The sequence below is a fragment of the Mus caroli genome, unplaced genomic scaffold (genome assembly GCF_978045245.1).
Source record: "Mus caroli unplaced genomic scaffold, Mus_caroli_1 scaffold_12, whole genome shotgun sequence".
NCBI lineage: Eukaryota > Metazoa > Chordata > Mammalia > Rodentia > Muridae > Mus > Mus caroli.
This window is the reverse complement of record NW_028227267.1, coordinates 119,810,492-119,838,468: the sequence shown is the minus strand read 5'-3', so window position 1 is coordinate 119,838,468 and position 27,977 is coordinate 119,810,492. Positions and strand designations below refer to the sequence as shown.

The window sequence follows — 27,977 nt, the reverse complement described above, 5'->3', positions numbered from 1 at the left end:
AGGGATGAACACACTCACAGGAATGAGCACACTCACAGGGATGAGCACACTCACAGGGATGAGCTCACTCACAGGGATGAGCACACTCACAGGGATGAGCTCACTCACAGGGATGAGCACACTCACAGGGATGAGCACACTCACAGGGATGAGCTCACTCACTCACAGGGATGAGCACACTCACAGGGGTGAGCACACTCGCTCACAGGGATGAGCACACTCACTCACAGGGATGAGCACACTCACAGGGGTGAGCACACTCGCTCACAGGGATGAGCACACTCAATCACAGGGATGAGCACACTCACAGGGATGAGCACACTCATTCACAGGGATGAGCACACTCAATCACAGGGATGAGCACACTCACAGGGGTAAGCACACTCATTCACAGGGATGAGCACACTCACTCACAGGGATGAGCACACTCACAGGGGTGAGCACACTTGCTCACAGGGATGAGCACACTCAATCACAGGGATGAGTGCACTCACTCACAGGGATGAGCACACTCACAGGGGTGAGCACACTCGCTCACAGGGATGAGCACACTCAATCACAGGGATGAACACACTCTCTCACAGGGATGAGCACGCTCACAGGGATGAGCACACTCACTCACAGGGATGAGTACACTCACTCACAGGAATGAGCGCACTCACTCACAGGGGTGAGCACACTCGCTCACAGGGATGAGCACACTCACAGGGATGAGCGCACTCACTCACAGGGGTGAGCACACTCGCTCACAGGGATGAGCGCACTCACTCACAGGGATGAACACACTCACTCACAGGGATGAGCACACTCGCTCACAGGGATGAGCACACTCACAGGGATGAGCGCACTCACTCACAGGGGTGAGCACACTCGCTCACAGGGATGAGCGCACTCACTCACAGGGATGAACACACTCACTCACAGGGATGAGCACACTCGCTCACAGGGATGAGCACACTCACAGGGATGAGCGCACTCACTCACAGGGGTGAGCACACTCGCTCACAGGGATGAGCGCACTCGCTCACAGGGATGAACACACTCACTCACAGGGATGAGCACACTCGCTCACAGGGATGAGCACACTCGCTCACAGGGATGAGCGCACTCACTCACAGGGATGAACACACTCACTCACAGGGATGAGCGCACTCGCTCACAGGGATGAACACACTCACAGGGATGAGCACACTCACAGGGATGAGCACACTCACTCACAGGGATGAGTACACTCACTCACAGGGATGAGCACACTCGCTCACAGGGATGAACACACTCACAGGGATGAGCATACTCACTCACAGGGGTGAGCACACTCACTCACAGGGGTGAGCACACTCACAGAGTTTCAGAAATGGAAAATGTCACATATGCCATAAGACAGCTAAGTTGACTGTGCTTAAAGAAATCAAAGATAAAAAGAAATTGTTGGATGGGAAATGCAAAAAGATAGCAAGCACTGAACTGCATTTTTAAAGAATCAAATACAAAGTCTATCTTGAAATGCAAACAAGTGAAACTATAAAGTCATGAGTGAATGGTGCATTAAGTGCACCATAAGGCCAAAGAATTATCAAACAAAAAGGGCATGTAATGAAATTACCTAAATCGAAAAATTCAGAAGGAAGAGATAATGATAGAAATAGCAATAGACAATTTTCAAAACGGCACAAAGGCACTATACCACAGAAGCATGGAGTCCCATGAATTACAGAGGCATGTACACACATGAGTGAAAGAAACTAAGGAAAAAATCAACTGTTTAAAGGATATTTTAATTTTTTAAAGAGGTATTAGCAAGAAGGACCAGCAGGTAAGAGGTTTGATCCTGGAGCCTTTGTAAAGGTGGGAGAGAATGAGCGATATAAAGTTACCTTCTGACCTCACATGCACCATGGCACGTGCAGCCCTCACAGGAACACATCATTAACACACACAAATGCAATACATTTGCAAACATTTTAAGTCATTTAAAAAACAAATTCATTACTGCTGTCAGAAGAACAAGAAAGTCAGTATCTACACATAAGCGGAAATAGAATTTGAAAGTCTCCCCAGAAGTAGGCAGGTATAACATGATGAATTTGAGAGAAAGTTAGAGGAGAAACATGGAGGGATTAGAGGAAGGAAACAGATGGGAAAATGAGATTAAAAACCCCATATATATTTATATGTATGTGTATATAAATGATATATATGTATATTATGCATGTATATATATTGAAGAGTAAAAAATGTATATGTATATATTGAAGAGTAAAAAAATAAAATAATGACTGCCCTGAGAACATGGGCCCCGGCCCCCGGCCAGATGGCCTAATTCCCTGGAACTTTTGGGAAAAACAACCACAAAATGTTTCAATGTCCCAGGTACCTTGAAGTAAATATCCGCCCCTAGACTTCCACTATTTCCTCTCCGATCCTCCCCCTAGGTTCTGGTTTTTGCCTTTATAAGCCTGCTGGAAAATAGGGTTGGGGTCAGACTCCTCTACCCCTGCGTGGTGTATGGATCTCGACCTCAGCATGCTGGCTTGTGTGCCATTAAAACCTTGTGTGTTTGCAGCAAGCTTGACTGTTGTGGCTTTCTGGGCTCGAGATCCCTGAGACTTGAGTGAGGGTCTCCCTTCGGGGGTCCTACAATATGAGTTTGCAACAAGCAAGCCTTTGAAAAAAATTTCCCAATACAAAGAAAGAAATAAAAGATCAGATGTATCTTCTATATGGGTAGAGGGAGAGAATGGTGACTATTTAAAACAATAGTAAGAGAAATTACCTTGATGACAATGAAGTCTAAAATGTCCTTACCCAGCCAGGTGGGTCTGGCCTGGAAAACATAACCTGACTGACATCAGACCTGGAGGGATCAAGGCTGTCTGCTGTGGGACAGGTTCTAACAAAACCTTAGGCTCTCACACAGCTCTCAAACCACAACAGAAATGAAGTTAAATGCTAAGCACTGGAAATACAAGGAAAAGAGAAAAACTATGGGGGAAGAAAAGTGAAAACATTGAAACAGACTGAATTTAAATACAAATATATCAAATCAAGTTCAGCTGTATGGAGCTGAACCAGAAGTTCACTTGAGCCTGCTTTCAAGGCCATTCTGTTAAAAAAAAAAAAAAAAAAAAAAAAAAAAGGTGGTACAAATGCACTAGAGTCATGGTGATATCTAGGCATACACAAGATGATAGAGTTCACGATGTTATCTAGACAAAGACAATATGATGTTGTCTAGGCACAGACAAGATGATAGGAATTGTCTTAAAATTATATAATGCTTACAGAGATGTAAAATGCATTCCCAGACAGATCAACCATTAAACAATGAAGAAAGATGCACTGTGCAAAAAGATATGTTGAGTTCAGACCATGAGCTCCTCTGACACTAGGCAAAGGACAGGACCACTAAAGGAAACCCACTGCAAACATCCAAAACCACAAGGACTGGTTAAGACCAAGTTAAAGAAAAAATTGTATCTCTCTTGGGGCTGGAGAAATGGTTTATCAGTTGAGAGCTGCTGAACTTCCTGAAGACCTATGTTGAATTGCCAGCACCCACAAAGCAGCTCGCTGAAACTACCTGTAACTCCAGTTCCAAGGGATCCAACACACCCAGATATACACAGACTGAAAACACCAATGCATATGAAATAAAAATAAATGAATCATTCTTTAAAAGTATCTATCTTACAATCACTCATATGTTGAGAAGTCCTGATACATGAAGGAAGAATCTGATTTCAGGGACAGGTATGAACATGAAGAAAGCAACTGAAACAAAAGCTGCTCAGGGTCACATCTGAAGCTAAGTGTGTGGAGTAGCAGCATAGAGGAGTGTTCAGCACCCAGGTGATATATAAAAGGCCACCAGAGGAACAAAAGCATTCAAGCCATCCTTCTGCCCAGAGACACTCAACTGCCTCTCCCAACACAGGCAAACCAACACACACACACACACACTCCCCAGTAAGGGCCTAATGGAAGCAAAGTGGATGCTATTTTCAAGCATAGTATGATTTGCACCAGACTCTATTGTCAAAGGCGGCATTTTTCAATCCACACCATCCTGGATCCCTGATGTCATGAAATGATAATATATTTTCTTCTTTTGCACACCAAATGTGTTTTACAAATGATGCACCACATTGAATGGATTTCCATCTACATTCATGTTCATCCTGAACCTGTGAATATGACCTTATCTGGAAAGAGTCTTAACAGATATAATCAAATTAAGGGTCATACTAGAGCGGATTGACCCCAAATCTGATGGCTGTTATCTGTTTAGAAAAAAGAGCTTTGAACATGAAGATACTTAAGGAGAAAGCCAGGTGAAAGCTAATGCAGACTAGAGCTATCTGCCACCAAAAAAACGACAGGTTAGCTGACAACCACCTCGTGACAGATTCTTGCTTAGCTCCAAGATGGAACCCTCTGCTGAAGCTGACCTTAGACTCTGGCCCAGGCTGTAATTTCACTAAATGAGTAAAATGGGAAATACACCAAGCATTTACAGAAACTGAAATATAAACTATTATTTTCTTCAGAGCAGTGCCACATGAGTTAGCATGAAAATTCCTATTTGAACTGCATGAACACCAAAGAATAAATGCTATATGACCCCATCAACAACAACAACAACAAAAAAAAGTTAAAGATAATAAACAGCTACTAAAACCAGTATGGCAACATAAAACAGTATTTCCAACATGATCTCCATCAGAATAGGAGACACTACAGAGATGGAGGGAGATGGAATGAAAGACAGAAGGGAGGCTTGGCAAAAACTGCTGGTGTTTTGTACCACCAGCCCCCGCCGATGCCGATGCTTCATGATTTGTTCAACAAATGCTTTTGTTCTGTCTACTTTTACACACACACACACACACGTAATGCCCTGTACATGTGAGTCTGTATATGTATGTGTGTGTGTATATATATGTGTGTATATATATATATACACATATGTGTGTGTGTATATATATACATATATATATGTGTGTGTGTGTGTGTGTGTGTGTATACACATATGTATATATAAGCACACATACAATTTAAATAAGGGAGGAAATGGGAAGAAGGAAGAAAACAAAGCCACCTGTTGCAGCACTGGTGACCTCTGAGATGGTAGCTAGAACTCAGGAAGTCACACACCAGGGTGGCCACTGGACTTTTCCTAACTGAGGCAGAGGTGGCAGATTCCTCAGGAACTTGGGAGTCACTCCCAGAAGTTCACATTAGGTCTCCTCCCTCTGCTCCTTTAGAAGATGCCTAAGAACGTGTCACTTTCTGACTATAGCACCAAGTTCTCTGACCAGCACACCAATTCTGACAAGTACAGCTCATCCTAAAAGGGTCAAGCAAACCAAGGAGACTGTCCACGTGAAGTATTATCAGGTATTAAGAATATTAACAGTGTAGAAGGTTAAACATTGGCCTTCAAGTTGGCAGGCTATGGATGGGGCTGGACAGATGGCTCAGTAACTAAGAGCCCTGGCTGCTCTTCCAGAGGACCCAGGTTTGATTTTTCAACACCCATATGGCAGCTCAAAACTGTCTGTAACTCTAATTACATACACACATGCAGACAAAATGTACATACATATAAAACTTAAGTTATATATAATTTAAATGCATATAAAAATTAAAGATTAAATAAATAAATTAATAGGCTTCTTAGTTCCCCTTACCAGGTGTATCAGCACAAATATAAAGAAAAAGATTTGCATTTTGGTGCTGATTTTTAAATTTTATTATAAAACAAAATAAGAAAAAGAATGCATGAGGAAGAACAAACAGGCATGGAGAGGAGTAAAAACACACGTTGTTACCTGGAGTCGTGTATTCATCTCCAAGAAGTAAAAATTCTTCTGGGAGTCCACAAGAAATTCCACAGTTCCAGCAGAGGAATACTTCACGGCTTTAGCCAAAGCCACGGCCTGCTCTCCCATTGCTTGGCGAGTCTCGGGATCCAGAAAAATGCTACAAACACACAAAGCACTCAGCAGCAAAGCCTCAGGTGATCTTTTATAGCCTTACATAAAACTGCTACATAGATTCATCTGAATCAATTTAGGAACTGGTCATGTTTCATAGCACACACTGTGTCATGTGCAACATGCTTCACCAAGCCAATGTCACATTTTACGGAACATTTCATCTTTTCACATTACCCTATAACTTCAATTCTAAAATACACAATTATTACTTAGTAAAACTGAGCATATATACTGGGAGTTGCCTCAAGCTAAACCACAAATAACCTAGTGGAGACTGACATACACAACCTTCATTCTTCATAGGTTCCCTGTGTACAAACTTGCTCCTTGATTGAACTTATGTACCCTTAAAAATGCATGTGTGTAGCACCTTTGTGCATACATGAACAAGCAGAGAGAAGAAAACTGTCAAAAGCTGAGGATTAACAAATGAGGCGCTGTCTTCCTATTCCAGGAATTATATTTAGCCACTGTCATCTCCAAGGAAAGAGGGAGAGGAGAGTAGCGATGTTGGAGAGACCCTTGACTTTTATGCTCAAGTGCTATCTGGGCTCCTATGAGCATAATGGCTGTGAAGGGTCTTCTGGAGAAAGCCTACATGTGAGGGAAGCCTAGACAGTCTTGCATTGCCGTTAAATAAGGTGTTCTTCAACTGGGGCATACAGAAAACAAAGTTCTACACTGACCCGGTGCATAAGTCATATTTACATGTTATGTGAAAATGTTCTGACCTGAGGCTCAGAAGAACCCAAACCCTCTATTTCCCCTAGGCAAGGCAGTTCAGTGTTTGCTAACTCAGTGTTTGCAATGCCTTTGTAGAACATAAATACATCTAGTAAACCTCTAATGCCTGTTTCAAAATCACTCTCACAGCCATGGCAAACTAAAATGTTTTCATCAAAACTTGTTTAAACGAAGGGATATATATATATATGTGTATGAATGAAGGGGTGTGCACCAGACAACCAGTATTTTCTGACTGTGGTGCTGCATAAGAAGGGCTCTGAAAAAAAATTAACATGAACTCCATTTCTATGTGCAGGCTAGTGTTCTCCAGGTACCATAAGATCTGTCAAACATGCCATGCAATATTCATGGTGGGATGGTATCTGACACTGAGTGTGCTCATCTTCATCCAGAACGGCATCTAGAAAGAGTCACTCCTGAGTTGCTGGTGCCTCATGCCCACTCTTTTACACACTCACTGGTCCCTGCAGCGTAAGACCTCCTTAACAGCCTGTCAGTGTCCAACTAGCAGTTAGTCAGTGTTCAAAATTTCCCTAACTTCCTTGTAAATATCAGGATAAAGACTAGTTTTCTTAGAATCAAGATCCAAATAAGGTTCAGACTCTGCATTTAGCTGCTTTAGCTATGCTTTGCTTTGCTTTGCTTTGCTTTGCTTTGCTTTGTCTGTTCTGTTTTATTTTGTTTTTGCATTCTAAGATACCTGTAATCTACTGTTCCATCCCTGGTTTGGGGCCAAAACCTTGGCCACTTTCCTGTCTCGTTCCTTAAATTGTAGCAAGCAACCCTGTGTGTCTTTTAACACTAGGATTACGTTTCAATTCCATATAAATTGGTAGATTCAAGCCATCATTTAGATTGCCATAGGGATAGAGCTGAGCAGACAAATAAACAGAAGATATTCTTTCTAATCACCCATCAGGAGATGTTGGGAGTACTGGATGGCTTCAGGTGTTAAGATTTTCATATTATAAATATAGTTCTGCGGTGTCCTGATAAATATAGGCATAGAGAAATCTGGAAAACAACCCCATGATAAAGCTAATGCAGCCAAAATAAGGAAATTGTACAAACGTGGAGGCTTCAAGCAGTTGAGTAGACTCCATTTTGTTCTTTCTGGTCTAATTCACTCCTATACCATAGCCCTTGCATAGCAGCAGCACAATTACTAGGCATTCTGTTGGTAATGCAGTCACAGGACAAGGTGAAGTAGACCTCCCCCAGCACAAAGTAATAGCAAAGTCAAAGAATTAAGACACCATGTTTTAAGACCAACATATTACCCCTTGTTTTTCACCATGGTGTCTAAAATAGGGAATAATTTACCCTGTGATTAAAATTTTACCCATGGTCATATTCTTTTGAGACTACACATATACTAAGGCTTTGCAAATTAAAGTACTATTGGATATATATTTTAGTACTTGGCATTTCAAATCAACTACATATACTTGACTGGGTTTTGTTTTTGTTTTTCAGTTTGGGGGGTGGGTTGCCTGATTTTGATTTTTGGGAGGTCTTGCAATATAGCCTTTGGCAGGCCTGATACTCACTATAGCACAACTGGGCTTGAATTCATGGTGATCCTTCTGCCTTAGCCTCTGAGATACTAAGTTGTGAGCATACTTCAATATGCCTAGCACCAACTGGGCGGCTTCTTTCTTTCTTTCTCCTTTCTTTCTTTCTCGTTTCTTTCTTTCTTTCTTTCTCGTTTCTTTCTTTCTTTCTCCTTTCTTTCTTTCTCCTTTCTTTCTTTCTTTCTTTCTTTCTTTCTTTCTTTCTTTCTTTCTTTCTCCTCCTCCTCCTCCTCCTCCTCCTCCTCCTCCTCCTTCTTCTTGAGACAATGGTTTCACTATCTTTCTCTAGCTGGTTTAGAACTCTCTATGTAAACCAGGCTGACCACGAATTTAGAGATCCACCTACCTCTGCCTCTCTACTGATATCAAGTACCTACTGAATAGAAATGAATTCTCATGAAGTTCCTCACAACCCCACTGCAGCTGCTGGGAACCACCAGAGCAGCTCAGATGAATCAAGGACTGCTCAAGAACTATATCCGGGAACCCTTTCTCAGAAGGAAAACCCAGGACCGACTTTGTTAATGTTTCTCTAGCATAAGAAGCACATCTACTCCAGGCGTCCTGAGAACTGGCAGGCTCTGCATAACCCCCAAACCTAAACAAGTCACAACTGGCTATCCAACTCTCACCTATTAAAAATCTACTTCTTGAAAATGCACTTCTCAGTACCCAAGGAGCTAAAGGGATCTTGCAACCCTATAGGTGGAACAACAATATGAAATAACCAGTACCCCCCGGAGCTTGTGTCTCTAGCTGCATATGTATCAGAATATGGCCTAGTCGGCCATCAGTGGAAAGAGAGGCCCATTGGTCATGCAAACTTTATATGCCTCAGTACAGGGGAATGCCAGGGCCAAAAAGTGGGAGTGGATGGGTAGGGGAGTGGGGGGAGGGTATGGGGGACTTTTGGGATAGCACTGGAAATGTAAATGAAATAAATACCTGATAAAAATTTTTAAAAAGAGAGAAAAAAAAAAGAAAATGCACTTCTCAGTTTTATGCACTAAAATACTGAGGGACCTCAAGTAACAGACTCTTAATCATTAATATAGAAATATTTATCGGTAAAATTTATATTAAGGTAAAGTTAACAAAAAGTTTTAATGTAAAAAAAATGATTAAAATCAGGTCGTTTTATAGGTGCTCTCTGGGGTAACACTTACCTTGGCGCCTCCTCTACCACCTTCTGGTTTCTTCTCTGGATCGAGCACTCCCTCTCATTGAGCCACAGAGCATTGCCATGTTTATCCCCTAAAACCTGAGAGTAGTGTCACTTGAGAACATTAGCAGTGAAGGTTGCCAGCTGACACTCCCCAGCTAACACTCCTCAGCTAACACCCCTCCCTCCCCATGTAACTTCCCTTGCTTTTTAATACCCAGACTTCAGAGAATACATAGCTTTCAAAACACACACTGGGTTAATATTAACAGAAGGAAAGTATATTTACAACTCTAGAATACAATGAAATATTATTAGTAAGAACAGCAGAGGAGAGCAGCCCTCATGTTCCATCTCCAGCACAGATGGTCATATGAGGATTATTTAATAATGGCTGGAAGGTCAGAAGCCACCGTGGAACTGAGAAGCACTGAGAAAGGGCTGACTGGGGTCACGACTTCTGGTCACCAATAAGCAGGGACAGCAGATCATTCTGTAAACATCTCTGTTGTTCTTATCCAGTGTGTTGTTAGTTGTGTGTGGGTAACACTGCTGTCCTTATTCTGTCACAGGAAAACTAGAGATGATGGCTAGGAGCTAGCTGCTCTCCGTTTGTGAGAGGGAGAAATAAACTGGGGCCCATGGAGAGAACATGACGCTTCCTGTGTTGAGTCACTCAGAGTTGTTCGAATGTCCCTGAGCACTTATTTTAGGGTCACAGACTTGTTTTAGGGGCTCTAAAATGAGTCACTAATTTTAGCACCAAGCAGCTCTCCAGCCTCACTGCAGGGCTTTCTGTTATGGTCCCTTCATGTATTACAGAGAGCTGATACAAGTATCATATTAATGTTTTATATGGCTGTTACCAGTTTTTAAAAAGCATACTCACAACACACATAGTTAGCTAGGGCATGAATAGTGAATATATGACTGAACATTTTTAGGACTAAAGCCTTTCTAAACTCAAAACTCATTTCAAGTAATAAAGGAAAAAATTTAGAATCATCAACTGCCAATAGCTTAGCATTTTACTTCTAAGACTCCAAGGTAGCTGCATGAGGTTCATCTAAAAATATTTTAACTCCTGAAAATAACTCTTAATCTCTTTTTTTAAATTTTAGTTGGCAAGAGAGTAAAAGTACATTTAGTCTCCAGGAAATAAACAACAAAGAATCTCAAAAAGCATGTGCAACTGTTTAAAAAAAGAGAGAGAGAGTCAGATATAGAATTGCTTTTCTCTGATTCTATATAGTCTCCTTGTTTGCTCTAAAAAGTGTAGGGAATTTGGTGCCCAGACATATATGCTGGCAAAACAGCCATACATATAAAGTCAAAATGAAAAGCCCGGAGAATTTATCAAGCATTTTAAAATACTAGTGATGATATACTGGAAAACATTAATAAAATAACTTATTAGGGAAAGATGGCCCTTACCCTTGTGATCTGTTGCACACTTTGGCTATAACCCTTTATGTGCTGAACAAGAAATGGCCGTGTGCATGATCCCCAAGAGGCTTCATGAGAATGCATGCTCTTGAGGATCCCTGAACCAGCCTGGGGAACACCAGTGTTTCTCTCGTTGAACATTCCCAGTGTGCACCTCAGAAGACACAGGGTGGGAGTGCTCATGTAAAAGTTAGCAGGTGGTTGGCATGCACAGATGTGCTTCCCAGACTGTGAGTAGACATTCAAGAAATGGGTAACATCATCTAAGTGCAGAAACCAAGGGACCAGGACAGGGTAAAAATGAAGTTGATTTCTGTGAACTGAGCTTGTCATATGGCAGTGCCCTCTGAGCCAAAACACTGCCATCCACAGTAGACCATGTCTGCCAGCAAATCACTACCACAGCTGTGCTTGGTCACTGTTCATGTGTCCTCATCGAAGGAGCAGGTCTGGATGGGGCTACTGGAACTTCCCTCATCTGATAGTCCAGTCATTCTTCCCCACTACTTGTATATAGTTCTGCCCTAATTACTTGTAGCTTTGAGTCTTGGGAGGGCCTAGAGTATACAGGCTAGATGACAAAAGAGAAGAGGGCCCCATCTGTTCAGCCATGGGAAAGCCATCATTCATGTTGAATGCTGTAGCCGCATTCCATTGTGGCTGCTGTAGGGACACCAACACTCCTGCCCATAACCCCTCACACATGCTCCATAAGTAAGCCTCATAGTAAGTTTACTGGCTCCCCAAGGGAACTCTGCATTGTCACTGAGCCTTTATGAGGGGAGGGTGGAAAGACACTGCTTAGTTCCTACTGGGGAAAAATTATTAAAACAACCCTATAGATGTAAATTATAATACAAATACGCTCATGAAAACTGGAAAGTGAATAGTTTTTTTTTTTTTTTTAAATCTAAGATAGATCAGATGGGGGAGACATCTGGGTTATCCATTTACTAGGGGACAGACTTATCTATGTTTAAAAACATACCCCAGAAGGGAGATCAAAGGTAATTAAACTAAATGCTAATGTAGTTGTGTAACTACCTAAGTAACAAACATTTGTCAAATATTAATGAAACACAAAGGCCTAGCTACTGGAACAGCAAAGAACTAAGACCTCATCTCTGATCTCAAGGATCCCCGATCAATCAGGAAACGGGTCTCTAAACCTCAAGCAGTGTGACGTGTGCTCTCGCCAGCAGGAGCACTGGCTTCCACCTTTGCATTTTGAGATTCTCATTTAGCACAAGATCTAAAGACACAAATTTTTAAAAGGATTTAGCAAAGACACCTGTTTTAAAACCAGTGCACAAAAATCACCTGTGTGAATTACATGAGCAACAACAAATAAATGGCAAATCAAACTAACATAGCAGCACATCACAGGGTCAAAATGATCAAGTGTCTAGGGAGAGATGTATGAGAGACATAAAACCTTTAGGCTGAAAACTAAAAAGCACCTCTGGAGGGACTAATGAAGACTGACATAAACCATGAGCTATTTTAGGTTCATGGGCTGATGAAAAAGTCAATCTAGAACCAATACGACCCAAATCTAAAACCCAGTACTTGGGGTGTAAGTATGTATGTTATAAAGGAATTAGGTTAATGGGTAAAATCCAAAATTAGAAAGTCAAAGCTGTTGGGGAGGGGAGGTTAACTTAGAAGATTAATGGTACCATTAACTGAGATCTCTCTCTCTCTCTCTCTCTCTGTGTGTGTGTGTGTGTGTGTGAATGTGCGTGTGTGAGTGTGCGTGTGCGTAAGAATGTGGGGATGTAGCATATGCTTGCATTCGTATGTATGCATATGTATTTGCAGGTGTAAGCACACAAACATGTAGGAAGGGAAAAGATTGACATCAGGTATCTTCCTCTATTTTATTCTTATTTTGAGACAGAGTCAGACAGAGTCTCTAGCTAAGCCCACAGCTAAACAACTCAGTCTGTCTGGCCAGTGGTCCTCCCCAGCCCTGGGATTACACACATGTGCCACCATGCCTGCTCTTTATGTGGAGTCTGGGGAACTGAACTTAGGCTTGCATACAAAGCATTTCACCAACTGAACCATCTCCTCAGCCCTCAGATATCTTTAAAACAAATATCATTAAAACAATAAACCAATATCACTTAATTTACAATAAATGGTATATACAATGTACATAACAAGTGTAAATCCAATATATGATATCATTTTGTAAAAGTAACTTTTAGTCTGCTGATATAATTGTTGTCTCTAAAGGCTTAATGCCTCCATCTGCTAACCTAGGCCTACCTCTGGAAGCTTCTAGCCTCTGTATAATCTAATCTATGCCTAGAGTATTTTTAGCCTCTGAAAACCTACTATTGAAAAAGCTCACCCCTTTCTAGTTCTTTCTGGTCTCTGGCTGGCTGGTGCAGTTCAGCTGTTCTGGCTCAGACTCTTCTCCCAGCTGACTTATTCAATCTGGCTTTTTCTCTCGGCCTCTGAATTGCTCTCCTTGGCCTTAAACTGACTGTCTTAGTCAGGGTTTCTATTCCTGCACAAACATCATGACCAAGAAGCAAGTTGGGGAGGAAAGGGTTTATTCAGCTTACATTTCCACATTGCTGTTCATCACTGAAGGAAGTCAGGACTGGAACTCAAGTAGGGCAGGAAGCAGGAGCTGATGCAGAGGCCATGGGGGGATGTTCCTTACTGGCTTGTTCAGCCTGCTCTCTTATAGAACCAAGACTACCAGCCCAGTGATGGCACCACCCACAAGGAGACTTCCCCCACTTAATCACTAATTGAGAAAATGCCTTACAGCTGGATCTTGTGGAGGCATTTCCTCAACTGAAGCTCCTTTCTCTGTGATAACTCCAGCTTGTGTCAAGTTGACACAAAATTAGCCAGTACACTGACATTAGCAATTTTTTCTAATCTCCTGGCTCCTTCTCATTCTCCTACTTGTTCTGTCTTCACCTGTGTCTAGCTTGTTCTCTTTTTCAATCTGTCTCTGTAGAATTCTCCTGGTAAAGCTGCCTCCTTCTCCCTCTCTGTGCTGCTCTGCTCTCCCTCTCAACTCTACTGCATTGTTCTCCAGGACCTCTACTGTATTTCTGTACTGTACTCTCTTCTCCTGTACTATCTCTCCCTTATGTAGCTTCCCTTCCTTCTCTCTTCTTATGAGTTGGGCATACCTTGTTCTGTCAAATCTTTCTCTGATTTGTCACTTTGCCTACCTCTCAATTAGACATTACTTTCAAACATGGATGCTTCCTTCTACAAACTATCATTACCTTCATGGGGGGGGGGGGGATTAGAAGTGTGTACTAGGGGCATGTCTGTATTCCAGCCAGAGGGATTGAAGGTGTGTGCTAAGGTTGAGCAGCACCACAATTAGAAACAGGTTTTTTATTAGAGAAAATTAGAGAGCCAGATGGGAAAGCATCTACTCTTACTACATATCAAACAAAAACATTTATACAAGCATAGTCACAAACTAACACACTATACCTAAATCAAAAACTATAGTGCTCTGGAGGCAAAGCAAGAGGATTGCATATGTAAAGCTAGGCTGGGCTACACAGAAAAGTCCTGTAAGTGTTAAGAACTCTGATGCTTAAAGACAATAACATGGAAAGGGAAAAAACCATAGAGATGAGCTGAGATGAGCTGAAAGGTATAACATGTATACAAATATATATTATAATCATTATATGTATTAGTAGTATATACTATTATTCCTTTTTCTTAATGGCTCCAGTGATCCAGTCATGGAAGAAACTGCTGTTTTTATTTTTTTTAACATTTATTTATTTATTATATGTAAGTACACTGTAGCTGCCTTCAGGTACACCAGAAGAGGGCATCTGATCTCATTACAGATGGTTGTGAGCCACCATGTGGTTGCTGGAATTTGAACTCAGGACCTCTGAAAGAGCAGTCAGTGCTCTTAACTGCTGAGCCATCTCTCCAGTCCTTGACTGCTGAGTTTTACAGGTGGGCTTCTAATTTCATTTCCAGCCAACCCAAACCATTCCAACAACATGGCATAGTCATACTCTCAACCATTAGACGGCATCTTGAACAGTACCAACCTGGATTTCTATATGACGAGGGTTATCGATAAATTTTTCTATTAGTAGTCTATCATCACCAAAACTAGAAGCAGCTTCCTGGGATGAAAATCTAAAGCCATCCCTGTAGAACAAAAAGAACAATTATACTAGCAAATCAAAGATAGTCTTCTACATAGAAAACAGTTTTGTTTCAGCTTAATTCAGAAAACCGGGGAACAGATTAGACTCACTACACGTACAGAGACCTAATCTAACAGGAGCTGCAACTTCCATTTATCCCTCTGTCACCTTGGGCCACTTATTTAATGTGCTGGTTACAGATTTTCCATGAGAACAAGAATGCAGTACTTGTTTCACCAACCAACTGTTGAACTAGCAATGCTAGAGAGACAGACTACTCAACAATTAAGAGCACTAGCTGCTCTTCATCAGGATCCAGGTTTGACTCTCACACCTATGTGGCAGCTCAACTCCAGTTCCAAGGACACTGACTCCCTCTTCAAGCTTCCACAGGCACTGCATGAATGTGGCGCTCAGACAAGCACGCAGACAAAATACCCGTTCACGTAAAGTAAAATAAATATTTTAATACACTAGTGAAGAAGTATTAAAAAGCACACTAATATTTGTCATAAAATTTAGAAGACACAAAAAAAAGGTGGAAAGGGCCTGGCAGTTACACAGTGGTGGGAACAACAGAGACTGCAATTCTGCAGGAAGATGCTTCCTAGACATTCTTCAGATCCAGGGCCTAAGATGCAGCTGTGTGTGTCCCATGTATCACTTAGGACATTGTGTCGTATCTCCTTTAAAGTGCCTTCACACATTTAAGACAGAAAAGGATGGTTTTTGAGGGAAAAAAGTATAGATTTAATTATTGTTTTACTAGATACATATAAAAGGGGTGTTATTTGGCCAGTTCATGAACACTCAAACTCATCAGGGCATGGTGGCATACAACTTTAACCTCAGCACTCAGGAGGCAGAGGTGGGTACATCTTGTAAAAAAATATATATTGTATATTATATGGATGCATCACCTGTCAACTAAAAACAAAATACAAAAAACAAACAAACAAAAACAACTTAAAAAGAGCCAGGTGTGGGAGGAGGAAGACGTGAGGAGACAGATGCAGGACACCTGAGCACAAGTAACCAGCCATGTGGCAGAATGTAGGTTAAAATAAATGGGTTATTTTAATTATGATCTAGTCAGAGAAAAGAGCCTAGCTATGTGGCCAGGGTGTTTGTAAATATATTTTAAACCTGAGTCTTCTGGGAGCATGGGACTGGGAGGAAGAACCAGACCTATATTCTACAATGTCTCTGTGAGTTCATGGCCAGCTTGGCCTACATAATGAATTCTGGGCCAAGCTAAACAGCATAGTTAGATACTATCTCAAAGGAATTAAAATTAATTAATTAATTTAATTTAATTAAGCTGAAGCTTAGGATTCAATTCCATGGCTCGCCCAGTAAGGGCTCTTGCCATCAAGCCCAGGGACCAGAGCTTGATCCTTCACATCCTCGAGGCAGATTCCTCAAGTTGTCCTTTGACTCCATGCATGCACCATGGCAGGTGCACGCCCTTATGCACATATGCAAAGCAAGTAAATAAAATAAGCAAATGTAAACAATTTGAAGGGAAAAAAGACACTTTAAAGTTATCTAAAAGTAACTGAAAATGTTTATTCATTCACTGATGTATCTGGAATATAAGATGTAATTACCTTTACTTCTAACCAAGTATATCTTCATATTAAATGCTTGTATTGAGCATAAAACAAGAACACCCGACTCTTCTAATCCTTTTATATACAAACATTGCATCTGGCAATTTTAAACATAATTATCCAATATACTGTGTCCATAAAGTAGTAAAAGTAACTAGAAGACATATTTTAAAACCTGAGGCTAAAAAAATTCTCCTCTTTCTGCTCCCTAAGAGAAAGGATCTTAGGTTTTCATTGTCTCTTTGACTTAGAGAAATGGTTTTCAGATTGGTGCAGAGTAGAAATGTCAGAGAAACAGTGAATCATCCTCAGAACCACACAGCCAAAGTTTCACTGACAGGATAGATACAAAGTTTCACTAGACAGGATAGATGCTATAATTCATAAAGAGAATAACATAGCACTTTACAGTTGCCTCTAATCTAATGACTAAAATCTTTCTTTTTGCTTTTAAGCCAAGAACATCAAAAATAAAACATCAAAGCCATCAAAATAAAACACAAAGTTTGAAAACTTCACAGGTGTATTTTGCAACTAAGGGAAAGTTGAATTAAGAACATCTTCTGGGACACAACTCAGGGCCAGAGTAAACGCCTAGGTCACACACAAAGTTCTGGGTCCTACAACCTGCGACCAAAAAAAAAAAAAAAAAACAAGCACACAACACTTCTTGTTACTGTCATTTATACCTTCCTTAATTCAAAAACTATTATCATTCAACCAAGGAACATAATAGATATTTTTGTACTTCTAACATCTAAAGTAAAATAGAAACTATCTGATTTATGGTATGATTAGTAAATATTGTAGCCAGGGTTCCATTCAGCCATACATTTCATGTAAATCTACATATAGGAAAGAAGGCCAGAGCTTGCTTTGAAAACAGCTAAGCTCCACAACTTTCATGATTTGTTATTGTTGTTGTTGTTGTTGTTTTGAGGCAGGGTCTTTCTGTGTGTAACAGCCCTAGCTGACCTGGAATTTGCTTTGTAGACCAAGCTGGCCTCTGCCTCCTGAGCCCTGGGATTAACGGTGTGTGTCACCACAGCCACCTAAATTTCATTGAACTCTTTCCACTGTTGTAAAGGCTCTAAGCAAGTCTTAGATCTGCTGAACTGCCAAAACAAAGCAAAGAGCCACAGGATACAGATGCTCTCAGGACAAAACAAAGCAACAGATTACTAAACTCGATGTTGCATCCAAAGAAGGGAACATGTTTGTAGATTGTGCAAAAACAAGTTTCTTCATCAAAATTAAGTTTCTTCTTCAAAGTGAAAAATGGAGAGAAACTGGACAAGTGTGCATGGATGGCATCAACACCTTAGCACTAAGGGAGGGCATCTGGCCTCAGACAACCATTCCTAGAATTCTCCTAGACTTTTGGGTTTATGTTTGATTTTTTTTTTTTTTTTTTTTTTTAGTTTTCAACTTTGGTGGTGTTTTTCTAAATAAACAGATAATATGGAATAGTTTATTATTATTTATTATTATTTATTATTATTTATTATTATTATGTAATTTTATTTATTTACATTCCAAACGTCCCCCTTGCCCGTTTCCCCTCCACAAATGCCCTATCCCATCCCCCTCCCTGCTGCCTCTACGAGGGTGATCCCCCACCCACCCATCCGCTGCTGCTTCACAGACCTAGCATCCCCCTATGCTAGGGCATCGAGCCTCCATAGAACTAAGGGCCTCTCCTCCTATTGATGCCAGAGAAGGTCATCCTCTGCTACATATGCAGCTGGAGCCATGGGTCCCTCCATGTGTATACTTTGGTTGGTGGTTTAGTCTCTCCACAAGCACTTCATGGCATCAGCAATAGTGTCTGGGTCTGGTTTCTGCAGATGGGATGGATCCCAAGGTGAGACAGTCTCTGAATGGCCTTTCCTTCAGTCTCCGATCCACTCTTTGTCCATACATTTCCTTTAGACAGGAACCATTCTGGGTTAAAATTTTTGAGATGGGTGAGTGGCCCCATCCCTCAAACAGGGACCATGCCTATCCACTAGATACGGTCTCTACAGGTTCTATCTCCCCTTTGTTGGGTATTTCAGCTAACATCCCCATTGAATCCTGGCAAACTCTTGCTTCCCAGGCATCTGGGACTTTCTAGTGGCTAACCCCTGTTCCCCATCCCCCACTGCTATACACCTCCTTTCAATTTCCTAATCTTCTGTACTTCTGTCTCCTCCCAACCCTGATATTGCCCCCTCCTTTTACTCTTCCCCTCCTCTCTCCATCCCTCTACCTCCTGTGATTATTTTGTTCGCCCTTCTAAGTAGGAGTGAAGCATCCACAGGTCTTCTTCTTACTAAGCTTCATATGGTCTGTGAGTTGTACCTTGGTTATACCAAGCTAAATATCCACTTAGTGAGTACAGACCATGTAGGTTCTTTTGTGACTGGGTTACCTCACTCAGGTTGATATTTTCTAGTTCCATCCATTTGCCTAAGAATTTCATGAAGTCATGAGTAGTACTCCACTGTGTAAATATACCACATTTTCTGTATCCATTCTTCTGTTGAGGGACATCTGGGTTCTTTCCAGCTTCTGGCTAATTTAAATAAAGCTGCTATGAACATAGTGGAGCATGTGTCTTTATTATATGTTGGAATATATAGCCCAGGAGTGGTATAGCTCGGTCCTCAGGTAGAACTATTTCCAATTTTCTGAGGAACTGCCAGACTGTTTTCCAAAGTGGTTGTGCCAGCTTGCAATCTCACTAGCAATGGAGGAGTGTTCCTCTTTCTCCATATCCTCGCCAGCATCTGCTGGTACCTGAGTTTTTGATCTTAGCCATTCCAACTGGTGTGAGGGAACAGTTATTTAAATAAAATTATCCATCACCAAACCCACAGTGTCAAACTTATGCTCTTCTACACAAGATTACAGAGATGGCTCATTCATCATGTTGAGACAATATTTTCAGGTAGAAAGTAATATATTTTTATTAAGCACATAAGCGTATTTTGAGGGCTGGTGAGATGGCTCAGTGGTTAAGAGCACAGACTGCTCTTCCAAAGGTCCTGAGTTCAAACCCCAGCAACCACATGGTGGCTCACAACCATCCGTAATGAAATCTGATGCTCTCTTCTGGAGTGTCTGAAGACAGCTACAGTGTACTTACATATAATAAATAAATAAATAAAATTTTTAAAGTGTATTTTGAGTATGTATGCCTTAGTTGACTAGAAAAGATGCCACATGAAGAGATACCAAGACATAAGTTGGTACCAAGAGTTAGGTATTGCTGTGATAGGCTTGAGCATGTTTTTGTTTGGAGAAATGTAGATTTGGGGACTCTGGATCTGAAAAGCAGTGGAATGCTTTAGGTGGGGCTTGATGGGTCATCCTAGTAGGAATATGGAAGCCATTGGCTGATATGAACTGTGGGGCCTGGCTCAAGAGGTTTCAGAGGAGAAGAATGTAAGTATGTAGCTAAGAAATTAGCAGCGATTAGGAAGAAACCAGCATCGTTGAAGTGAAATCTGAAAGGTGTTTTCTGAGAGCACAAAGAAGCTGTGTTCCGGAGGGTTGTAACTAGTACTGCAGCTGAACTTGGTAATATATAAGAATCATCTAAGTGGTACTGGTTTTGAAGATATGAAGGGGTCATGAAGAGCAGCTCAAGCCAAGGAAAACTACTGATGAAGGTGTAACCTCAGTTGCACTTGATGGCCCAGAACTGAAGGGGTCATGCAAAGAAATTGAGGCTTGGCACCATGAAGAGGGTCCATGAGAGGCTATTGGTGAAGCCTAGTTGCAGCAGAAGACTCCAGCAAATTGGGGATTCCAGTACCATGGGATGAATAGCAGCAGCAGTGGAGTAGAATCAACCTGGGCCTAGAGTGTTATAGAGGGCAGAGCTGGAGAAATGACTGAGGCTATTTGGATGAGCCCAGAAAATCATATGAGGATCTCAGACTTTGGAACAAGAAGCTGTGAAGTTGATGTTGCCTTGGATTCCCCATTTCTGGTAACAATGTCTGCCTTAGTTAGGATTTCCATTGCTGAGAAGAGACACCATGACCAAGGCAACTCTTATAAAGGACAACATTTAATTGGGATTGCCTTCAGGTTCTGAAGTTCAGTCCATTATCATCATGGTAGAAAGCATGGCAGCGTCCAAGCAGCTATGGCACTAGAGGAGATGAAAGTTCTACATCTTCATCCAAAGGAAGCCAGGAACAGACTGTTTTCAGGCAGCCAGGAGGGTTTCCAGGCTTACCCCCACAGTGACACACTTCCTCCAACAAGGCCACTCCTACTATTAGTGCCATTCCCTGAGCCAAGGATTTCCAAACTGCCACAACCTCTGTCACCAAAGCACTCAGTTGTTATTAGCATTCTTATACACCCTTCCTGTGAAGAAACTGTACAGAGCAGACTATCTGCCAAGAGATAAAAGAGCATGTTTCCAGCTATCTGTGCTGCTCTGAGAACCTCACCTTGCCCCTTACTAGAGATGTAGTACAGTCACAGCTCACACCCTGCACTCAAGTTCAGAAGCATGGGCTCCCAGATAATCAATACATACCAGTGCAGGAGAAACTGTGGTACTTCTGATACTGAGTGGGGGTAGGGTGGGGTGGGGTGTGGGGAGACCTTCCACTTGGATTTGAAATAACTGATCTAAGAACTAGAGTTACATTTGTGAGCCACTGTGTGTGTGCTGGGGACCACACCCAGGTCCTTTGCAAGAGCAGCACATGCTCTTAGCCATTGTGCCAACCCTTCAGTGATCATACTTTAAAGACAGAAGCCCACACCTATTGTAACTTCTAGTCTATAGCTGGAACCTTTGCCTTTTAGCATTTCCCAGGACCTTTCAAGTAAAACAGAGTTGTGTTGTATCCACTTATTTACATAAACACTTAATCATTTTATAAATCCAAACCAAGAACCAAAAATATAAATTGTATGCCTCGGAAAGGTCCCTGGATTCCAGAGCTATGGATGGCTAGGATGAATGGAAAGACAGCATTGTGGGAGCAGGAAGAATTTAAACAGGTTTTACTAGATTTAGCTGCATTGGGCAGTCTCTTTTCTAATGGCCATGTCACCATACATTAGATTTCTGAAAAATTATTTACCTCTGTAAGAATGACAAGATGATAGTTGCCCAAGAAAGGCACAGCCCTGGTGAAGAAGTCTGTGGGGCAAGGCGCAACGGGATGAGTTCAAAGGCAAAGCTCAGGACAAGCTCAACAACCCACCCTGCCTGACAATGAATGCTGTTTATGGAAAGGAAGTTCCACACCAGAGCTTATTGCTCTAGCTGTGATCTCTGAGCCACTGGAGACCTGTGGTTCTCCAGGAACTCCTTAGCAAAGGACTTATCAAAATGTTTCCAAAGCACCAAGCTCAGGTGAGCTCGACAGAGATGCCATGGGTAGGGAAGCTCCAGCTGCTGGGGAGGTGCATGAAGAGATTACGCCGACTGTGCATGTGGGGGGGGGGGGATCAAAGCTTTACTAAATAACACCGAGTACTTTGACTTCTGAAATTAATAAAAAAAATTAGTAAGTATAAAAGACATACAGTGGTTTCAAACTTAGATGGAAAATGGTATTCTACACACTAAAAATTATCAAAGTAATTATCCACTGGGATTAAATAAACTTGGTTCAATCCTTAGATAACACTGTAAATTATATGGCCAGATATTAGTAATTCTGCGTAGAAAACAGAAAAACTCTAATTTCTTAAAAACACACTATAAAAAACAAAACCTTTTACCAATGTAAAATAAAAATTTGTTTTAAATAACCTTTCTGTGGTAGGGTAATTATCTTCAAAATATACAGAAGGAAGATTTCTGCATAGTATCAATTTCTCTCTCATCCAAAAAGTAAAGATTAGATGGTCACTGTAATTATTCCATTATGCATTGGGTATCTGTTTACCTGTCAGTTTAATAAAACTCTGGTAACTGCAATTTTCATCAAAAGTGCATGTCAGGCAGCCTCTCACCTGGTCTCTTCGTCATCCCAGGCGATGCGCATGCCTTTCCCACCACCGCCTGCTGAGGCCTTGATCATCACAGGGTAGCCTAACAGCAGGGAAGAGTGAGACAGACGCTCAGACTTTGATCATGTGGATGTATGAACATGACAACTGACCACATGTTCTGTAACACAGATGACAATAATTTATTTAAAAGTTCCTTTCCTTAGAGTTACAGAAACACAACCAATGTAATGGCCTTACATATCAAAATGAATAAGCATTTTAAAAGAATAGAGCATTTGTATCAAAAAATATACTTCCCAAGTAATGAAATAAAAGCTTAAAATATATCTGACAGACAACTCCAAAATCAGAACTATGTAAACTTTTTATATTTAAAAAGCAGTTTAGATAGCAGGCAAACATGTGCATATATGCACACACACATTTGTGATTCTGAAAACTGCCACTTGCATGCATTACACATCAATTTCTCTTTCATTTGCAGGAACTTTGAGTATTTTCACATGAAAGGACACAGAGAATGCCTTTAGCCTTTATCGGCAAAACTGACAGAGTAGGGAGTTATTCAAGTACAGTTATTTCCCAAAGAGCCTGAGTACTCTTGCACAACTGAGAAGCCATTGCACTTCTCTGTATACTCAACAGGCTGTCGTGAAGGTACCAAGTCAGGACCCAGATAAAGGCTAATCTCAATTACAGTTTCACGAGAAGAGATAAAGCCACCATTTTATCATTCTACAATCCCTTCCATCATGTGTGACAGAAAAGTCAGTCTGAGCCAGGCATGGTACATGCCTTTAATACAGGTACTACGGAGATAGAAAGAGGAAGCTCTCTGTGAGTTCAAGTTCAGCCTGGTCAGCCTAGTGAGTTCCAGGACAGCCATAGTTACATTACTCAGTTCCTATCTCAAAATAAAAATAAACAAAACAAACAAAAAAGGAAAGTCTCCTTCCTTAACGGCTCTCTGGGACCTCAGTGAGAATAGTCACATAAGTAATTGCATTTGTTCTTGTCTTTGCTCGGCAAAGAAGCAATCAGTAAGCCTTAAGTGTCCTTCCTGGCCTGTGATTCTACAGCAGCATTCACCTTACAGGGAAACAAGGAAGAAACTGACCAAATGTCCCAGCACAGACCTTTCACCCCGGCACACAAAACACCACCACTGGTTTAGTTACAACAGCACTTGCTTACTCGATATTTCATAATTAAGTCCATTAAAATATATTTGCTATGCTTATATGGGGCAGCGTTTTGAACAACACAAATGTAGTAAGAAGAAAACTAAATGTATTATTCTTAGTCTGGGGGCCTTCTAATCCAAGAAGAGAAAAGCAAAGGACCCAAATAATTCCATCCTTAGAATTAAAAAGAGCAAGCAACCAAAGAAAGGAAACAGATGGGTGAGGGGACAAGGGAATATTTATTAAATGGTGGAGCAACTCAGAGGAAGTATAGACACAGTGTGGGTACAGTTGGCCAGTGGAGAGGATTCTGCACGCTTGCATGCTAGACCCGCCTAGGATCATACACAGTGTTCACTCTCACAGTAAGCAAGCATCAAGCCCCAAATTTGTCTTATTCAGTGCTTCAGCCACCATAAGTGTCCATGTTGAAATCAGTAAAATATGTGTGTGTGTGTGCGTGTGTTCACGCATGTGTGTATATGCATGTGTATGTATGCATACCTCTACTTTAGAGAAGTAAAGAAATGTGATGTAAAACTGCCATACCTACAAAAATTCTATCTACAATAACCTGCAGTCTTTGTATAGACAAGTGATCCATCACCACTTGTATAGACAAGTGATCCATCAAAGAGCATGCTTACCAATTCCACCCATACTTATTCATTCTTGCAACAGGAAAGTCTGAGGGGATGGGTGCATTCTCCTTCCATTCTCCTCCATTTTGAACAGTGGGAAATCATCAGTCTTCTTGGCCATATGTATGCTATGAACCCTCAACTATGCAGTCATGTTTTAGTTTGAAAACATGATGAAGAATTTGCCCTTATCCAAAATATCTCTCTTGTTAGACCTATGAATACCTGAAATCCAGAAAGTCAAGAGTCCCTGATAAAAATGCAAAAAGCTGAATATGAAAAGCCTGGGAGAGGACAGGAGAGCTGTCTCAACAGCTAAGAAAGTGTGTTTCTCTTGCAAAGGACCTGGGTTCTGTTCCTGGCACCTACTTTAGAATACTTACAAGCATCTGTAACTCCAGTTCAGGGAATCCGATGCCCTCTTCTAGACACAGAGGGCTCTTGCACACATGTGGTACACATAAACTCACACAAGCACATACATAAATAAAAAATTAATTCCTCTTGAAATGAAAATGATGGAAGAAAGAGGAAAAACTAGCAGAAGTTGATGATACTAATTCTGGCTGCATTCTGAAATAACACAAGGGTCTTGCACACAGATGATAACAATATCAAGCAGCCTAGTTCCTCTCCTACTATCTCACTGTGTCCTACCACTCTAGACACATTAGGTTATGCAGTGCCTGGAACTGGAAGTGGAAAGAAAACTAAGGACTTAGTAAAAGTCAGAATTACTGGAAAAATTAGGAGTTACCAACAAGAATGATGGTCATTGGCAACTCTCTGATGTCTACTCCACATACAGTTTCTACAAACAATCTCTTATTTCCTAATCCACTAAAGCACTCACTCCTGAGTTTGGCTTTTGTCTGTAAAGCATTTGTTTACATTTATATTTTCAGTTGACATGTGTTTGAAACAGAACTACCTTGCTTACCACAACAAATACAAAGTATCTGAGACTTTAAACGAGGCAATTTCTCTTCCAATACCAAGAGATCACTTGTTCTTAAATATACAGACATAAGCAAGTCACAAACACAAAAAACAAAGACGCTTTTTTGGGTTTGTTTGTTTGTTTGTTTGTTTTCTGAGACATGCTGGCTTAAAATTCCCTATACAGCTTAGGCTACAGGAGACTGTCCATCATCCTGGTTCTGGGATCACACACAGGACACCGTGTCCAGGGAAAAGACAGCTCAGACTCCGGTCTCAGTGCTGCTTGGTTTCTTTTCACCTTTGATGCTGTCTCACTGGATCAACTGGGACTGACCCTGTGTTTCATAGCCACACGGAAGCTCCCCAGCACACCCAGGGCAGCATGGTGTCGAGTCCCTATGTCCCTTCTGCACAATTATGGGTAAATGAATACTTTCAAAAAGAAATTACACAGTTTCTACTCATAAGCCATGTGCACTCAAGTACATATGCACTCTTGTAACATAACAGCTGGAAAGTATGTCCCTCAGAGGGACCAGCTTTACTCTTTTCTTGAAATTGCTTCTCTAAACAATTGATATTTTAAGTTAATTTAAATGCTAGGAGTGGAGTCTAGGCAAACTCAGTGAGGAAGAATGAGCCCTGATCGAATTCTGCATGGAGAAGTCATCTACCAACGCTTTCCATGATTACTGCAGCTGCTCTGCAATGAATGAGCTGTAGCAACTGGAACTCTGACTGCAAGGCCTTTGTAGGAGCCCAAGTAGTAGACAGCTCTCATCTGAATGTGGCCAGACGAAAGAGAAAGACAGAGACTTCAGTTTGTTCTACAGTTTGAGACACCATGTGTTGGATACAGAAGATAAGAAAGACTCTGGAAGCTTAGAAGCTTTCCCATTTAGTTGTGGGTGCTAACAACTTGATTAACTGATACTAAGATATTTACCTGTATACAACATGATAAATAACCAGACTCTCCCAGAAAATGCCACCCAAGACTGGGAGAGTGGGGAGGAGGAGTAATTATCAGATAACTTAAAAGCTGATAAAAATACCTGAAGGATAAGGTACTAATAATTCTCTTTTTTTGCACATTTTTATTAGATATTTTCTTTTTTATATATACATTTCAAATGCTATCCCAAAGTTTCCTATACACCCCCCCCCACCCTGCTCCCCTACTCACCAACTCCTGCTTCTTAGCCCTGGCATTCCCCTGTACTGGGGCATATAAAGTTTGCAATACCAAGGGGCCTCTCTTCCCAGCAATGGCCAACTAGGCCATCTTCTGCTACATATGCAGCTAGAGACACTATTGCATATGCCAGCAAGTTTTTGATGAAGGGACCCTGATAAAGCTGTCTCGTATGAGGCTATGCCAGTGCCTGGCAAATACAGAAGTGGATGCTCACAGTCATCTATAAGATGGAACACAGGGCCCCCAATGGAGAAGCTAGAGAAAGCACCCAAGGAGCTGAAGGGGTCTGCAACCCTATAGGTGGTACTAATAATTGATTTTAAAATTATATATCTCTTAGATTTAGTTTCTTGAACTACATTTTGATCCAATATATCAACTAATGGAAAAGGGAAAGTAAAAAAAAAAAAAATCCCAAAATATTTCCTGGGAAATGACCAGTTCCAAATTTAGTAGTGCTGGTCAGTAATCTTGCCCAGCAAAGTAAGGCTGATGGGCAAGAAAGTTATCTTTTTAAAACAGTTGGGAAACCTGTCTTTGTTTCCTAAAGAAAGGTTCAAAGAGAAAAGAAAATAAAAGATACTGCAGAGAGAAGAGATCACTAGATGGACAGAATGGAGCCTGACAATGGACAATGGGGCTCAGACAAGAAAACAAAAGCCTTAAGAGAAAAAGATCAGACAGGAAGGAGACCCCTGGGGAGTCTTGTGTTAGAATTACAGAGAAATCAAGTGTCACACACTGCATTTTGCAGATTGTTTTTTTGCTTGTTTAATGTAAAATAGTTAATCTGCCCTTTCTTTAGGAAAGAATCGGTTTATTTTTGCTTGAGGGAGGAGGAGATCCTGTCCTTTATGACATTTTTAAAAATTTTGACATTTTTATTATAATACTTGGTCTTGACTGCCCTTAACAGGATTTAGAAGTCCCTTTAGAAATACACCTTTGGGACCTACTGGGAGGGAGAATATCTGATCTCAAAGTGGGGAGCATGTACCAATGGGAAGCCTAGAGGTCCAAGAAGAGAGCAGTGTAGGTCGCCTGCCTTTACTTCCACATTCTGCATGAGTCTGTGACTGCTGATGTCCTCCACTGACAACAGGATCCAGCTTGAATGTCCAGGATGGAATTAACACCAAGCACTCTCCAGGAAGCACCAAGCCTTCACTCACTGCCCTCTGCTTTTCCAGCATCAACCAGACAATGCTAGACTACCTACTGTATACAGCAGTACAATGAATCCACTTTTATGATCATGAATTGAACCTCTAGGTAAGAAGGCAGTCTAGAGGCTGCCTCTGTGTGAGTCAATGGAGGCCAGAGTCAGAATAA

The 27,977-nt window shown here is 41.2% G+C and overlaps 1 protein-coding gene across 5 annotated transcripts in view; it reads right to left on the bottom strand.

The window, feature by feature from the left end:
• The window catches only part of Pcca (propionyl-CoA carboxylase subunit alpha), a 411,727-nt gene that overhangs the window by 250,822 nt on the left and 132,928 nt on the right, over window positions 1-27,977 (bottom strand). For all 5 annotated transcript variants that reach the window (XR_015044709.1, XM_085828899.1, XM_021182607.2 and 2 more), the window contains 4 exons: window positions 22,681-22,759; window positions 14,990-15,092; window positions 9,487-9,581; window positions 5,832-5,982 (listed from right to left, as the gene is read on the bottom strand). Coding sequence is in view for 4 of the 5 variants with exons in the window: in XM_085828899.1 (XP_085685025.1) it covers window positions 5,832-5,982; window positions 9,487-9,581; window positions 14,990-15,092; window positions 22,681-22,759 (428 nt within the window). In the remaining variant the exon portion in view is untranslated. The remainder of the gene's footprint in view (window positions 1-5,831; window positions 5,983-9,486; window positions 9,582-14,989; window positions 15,093-22,680; window positions 22,760-27,977) is intronic.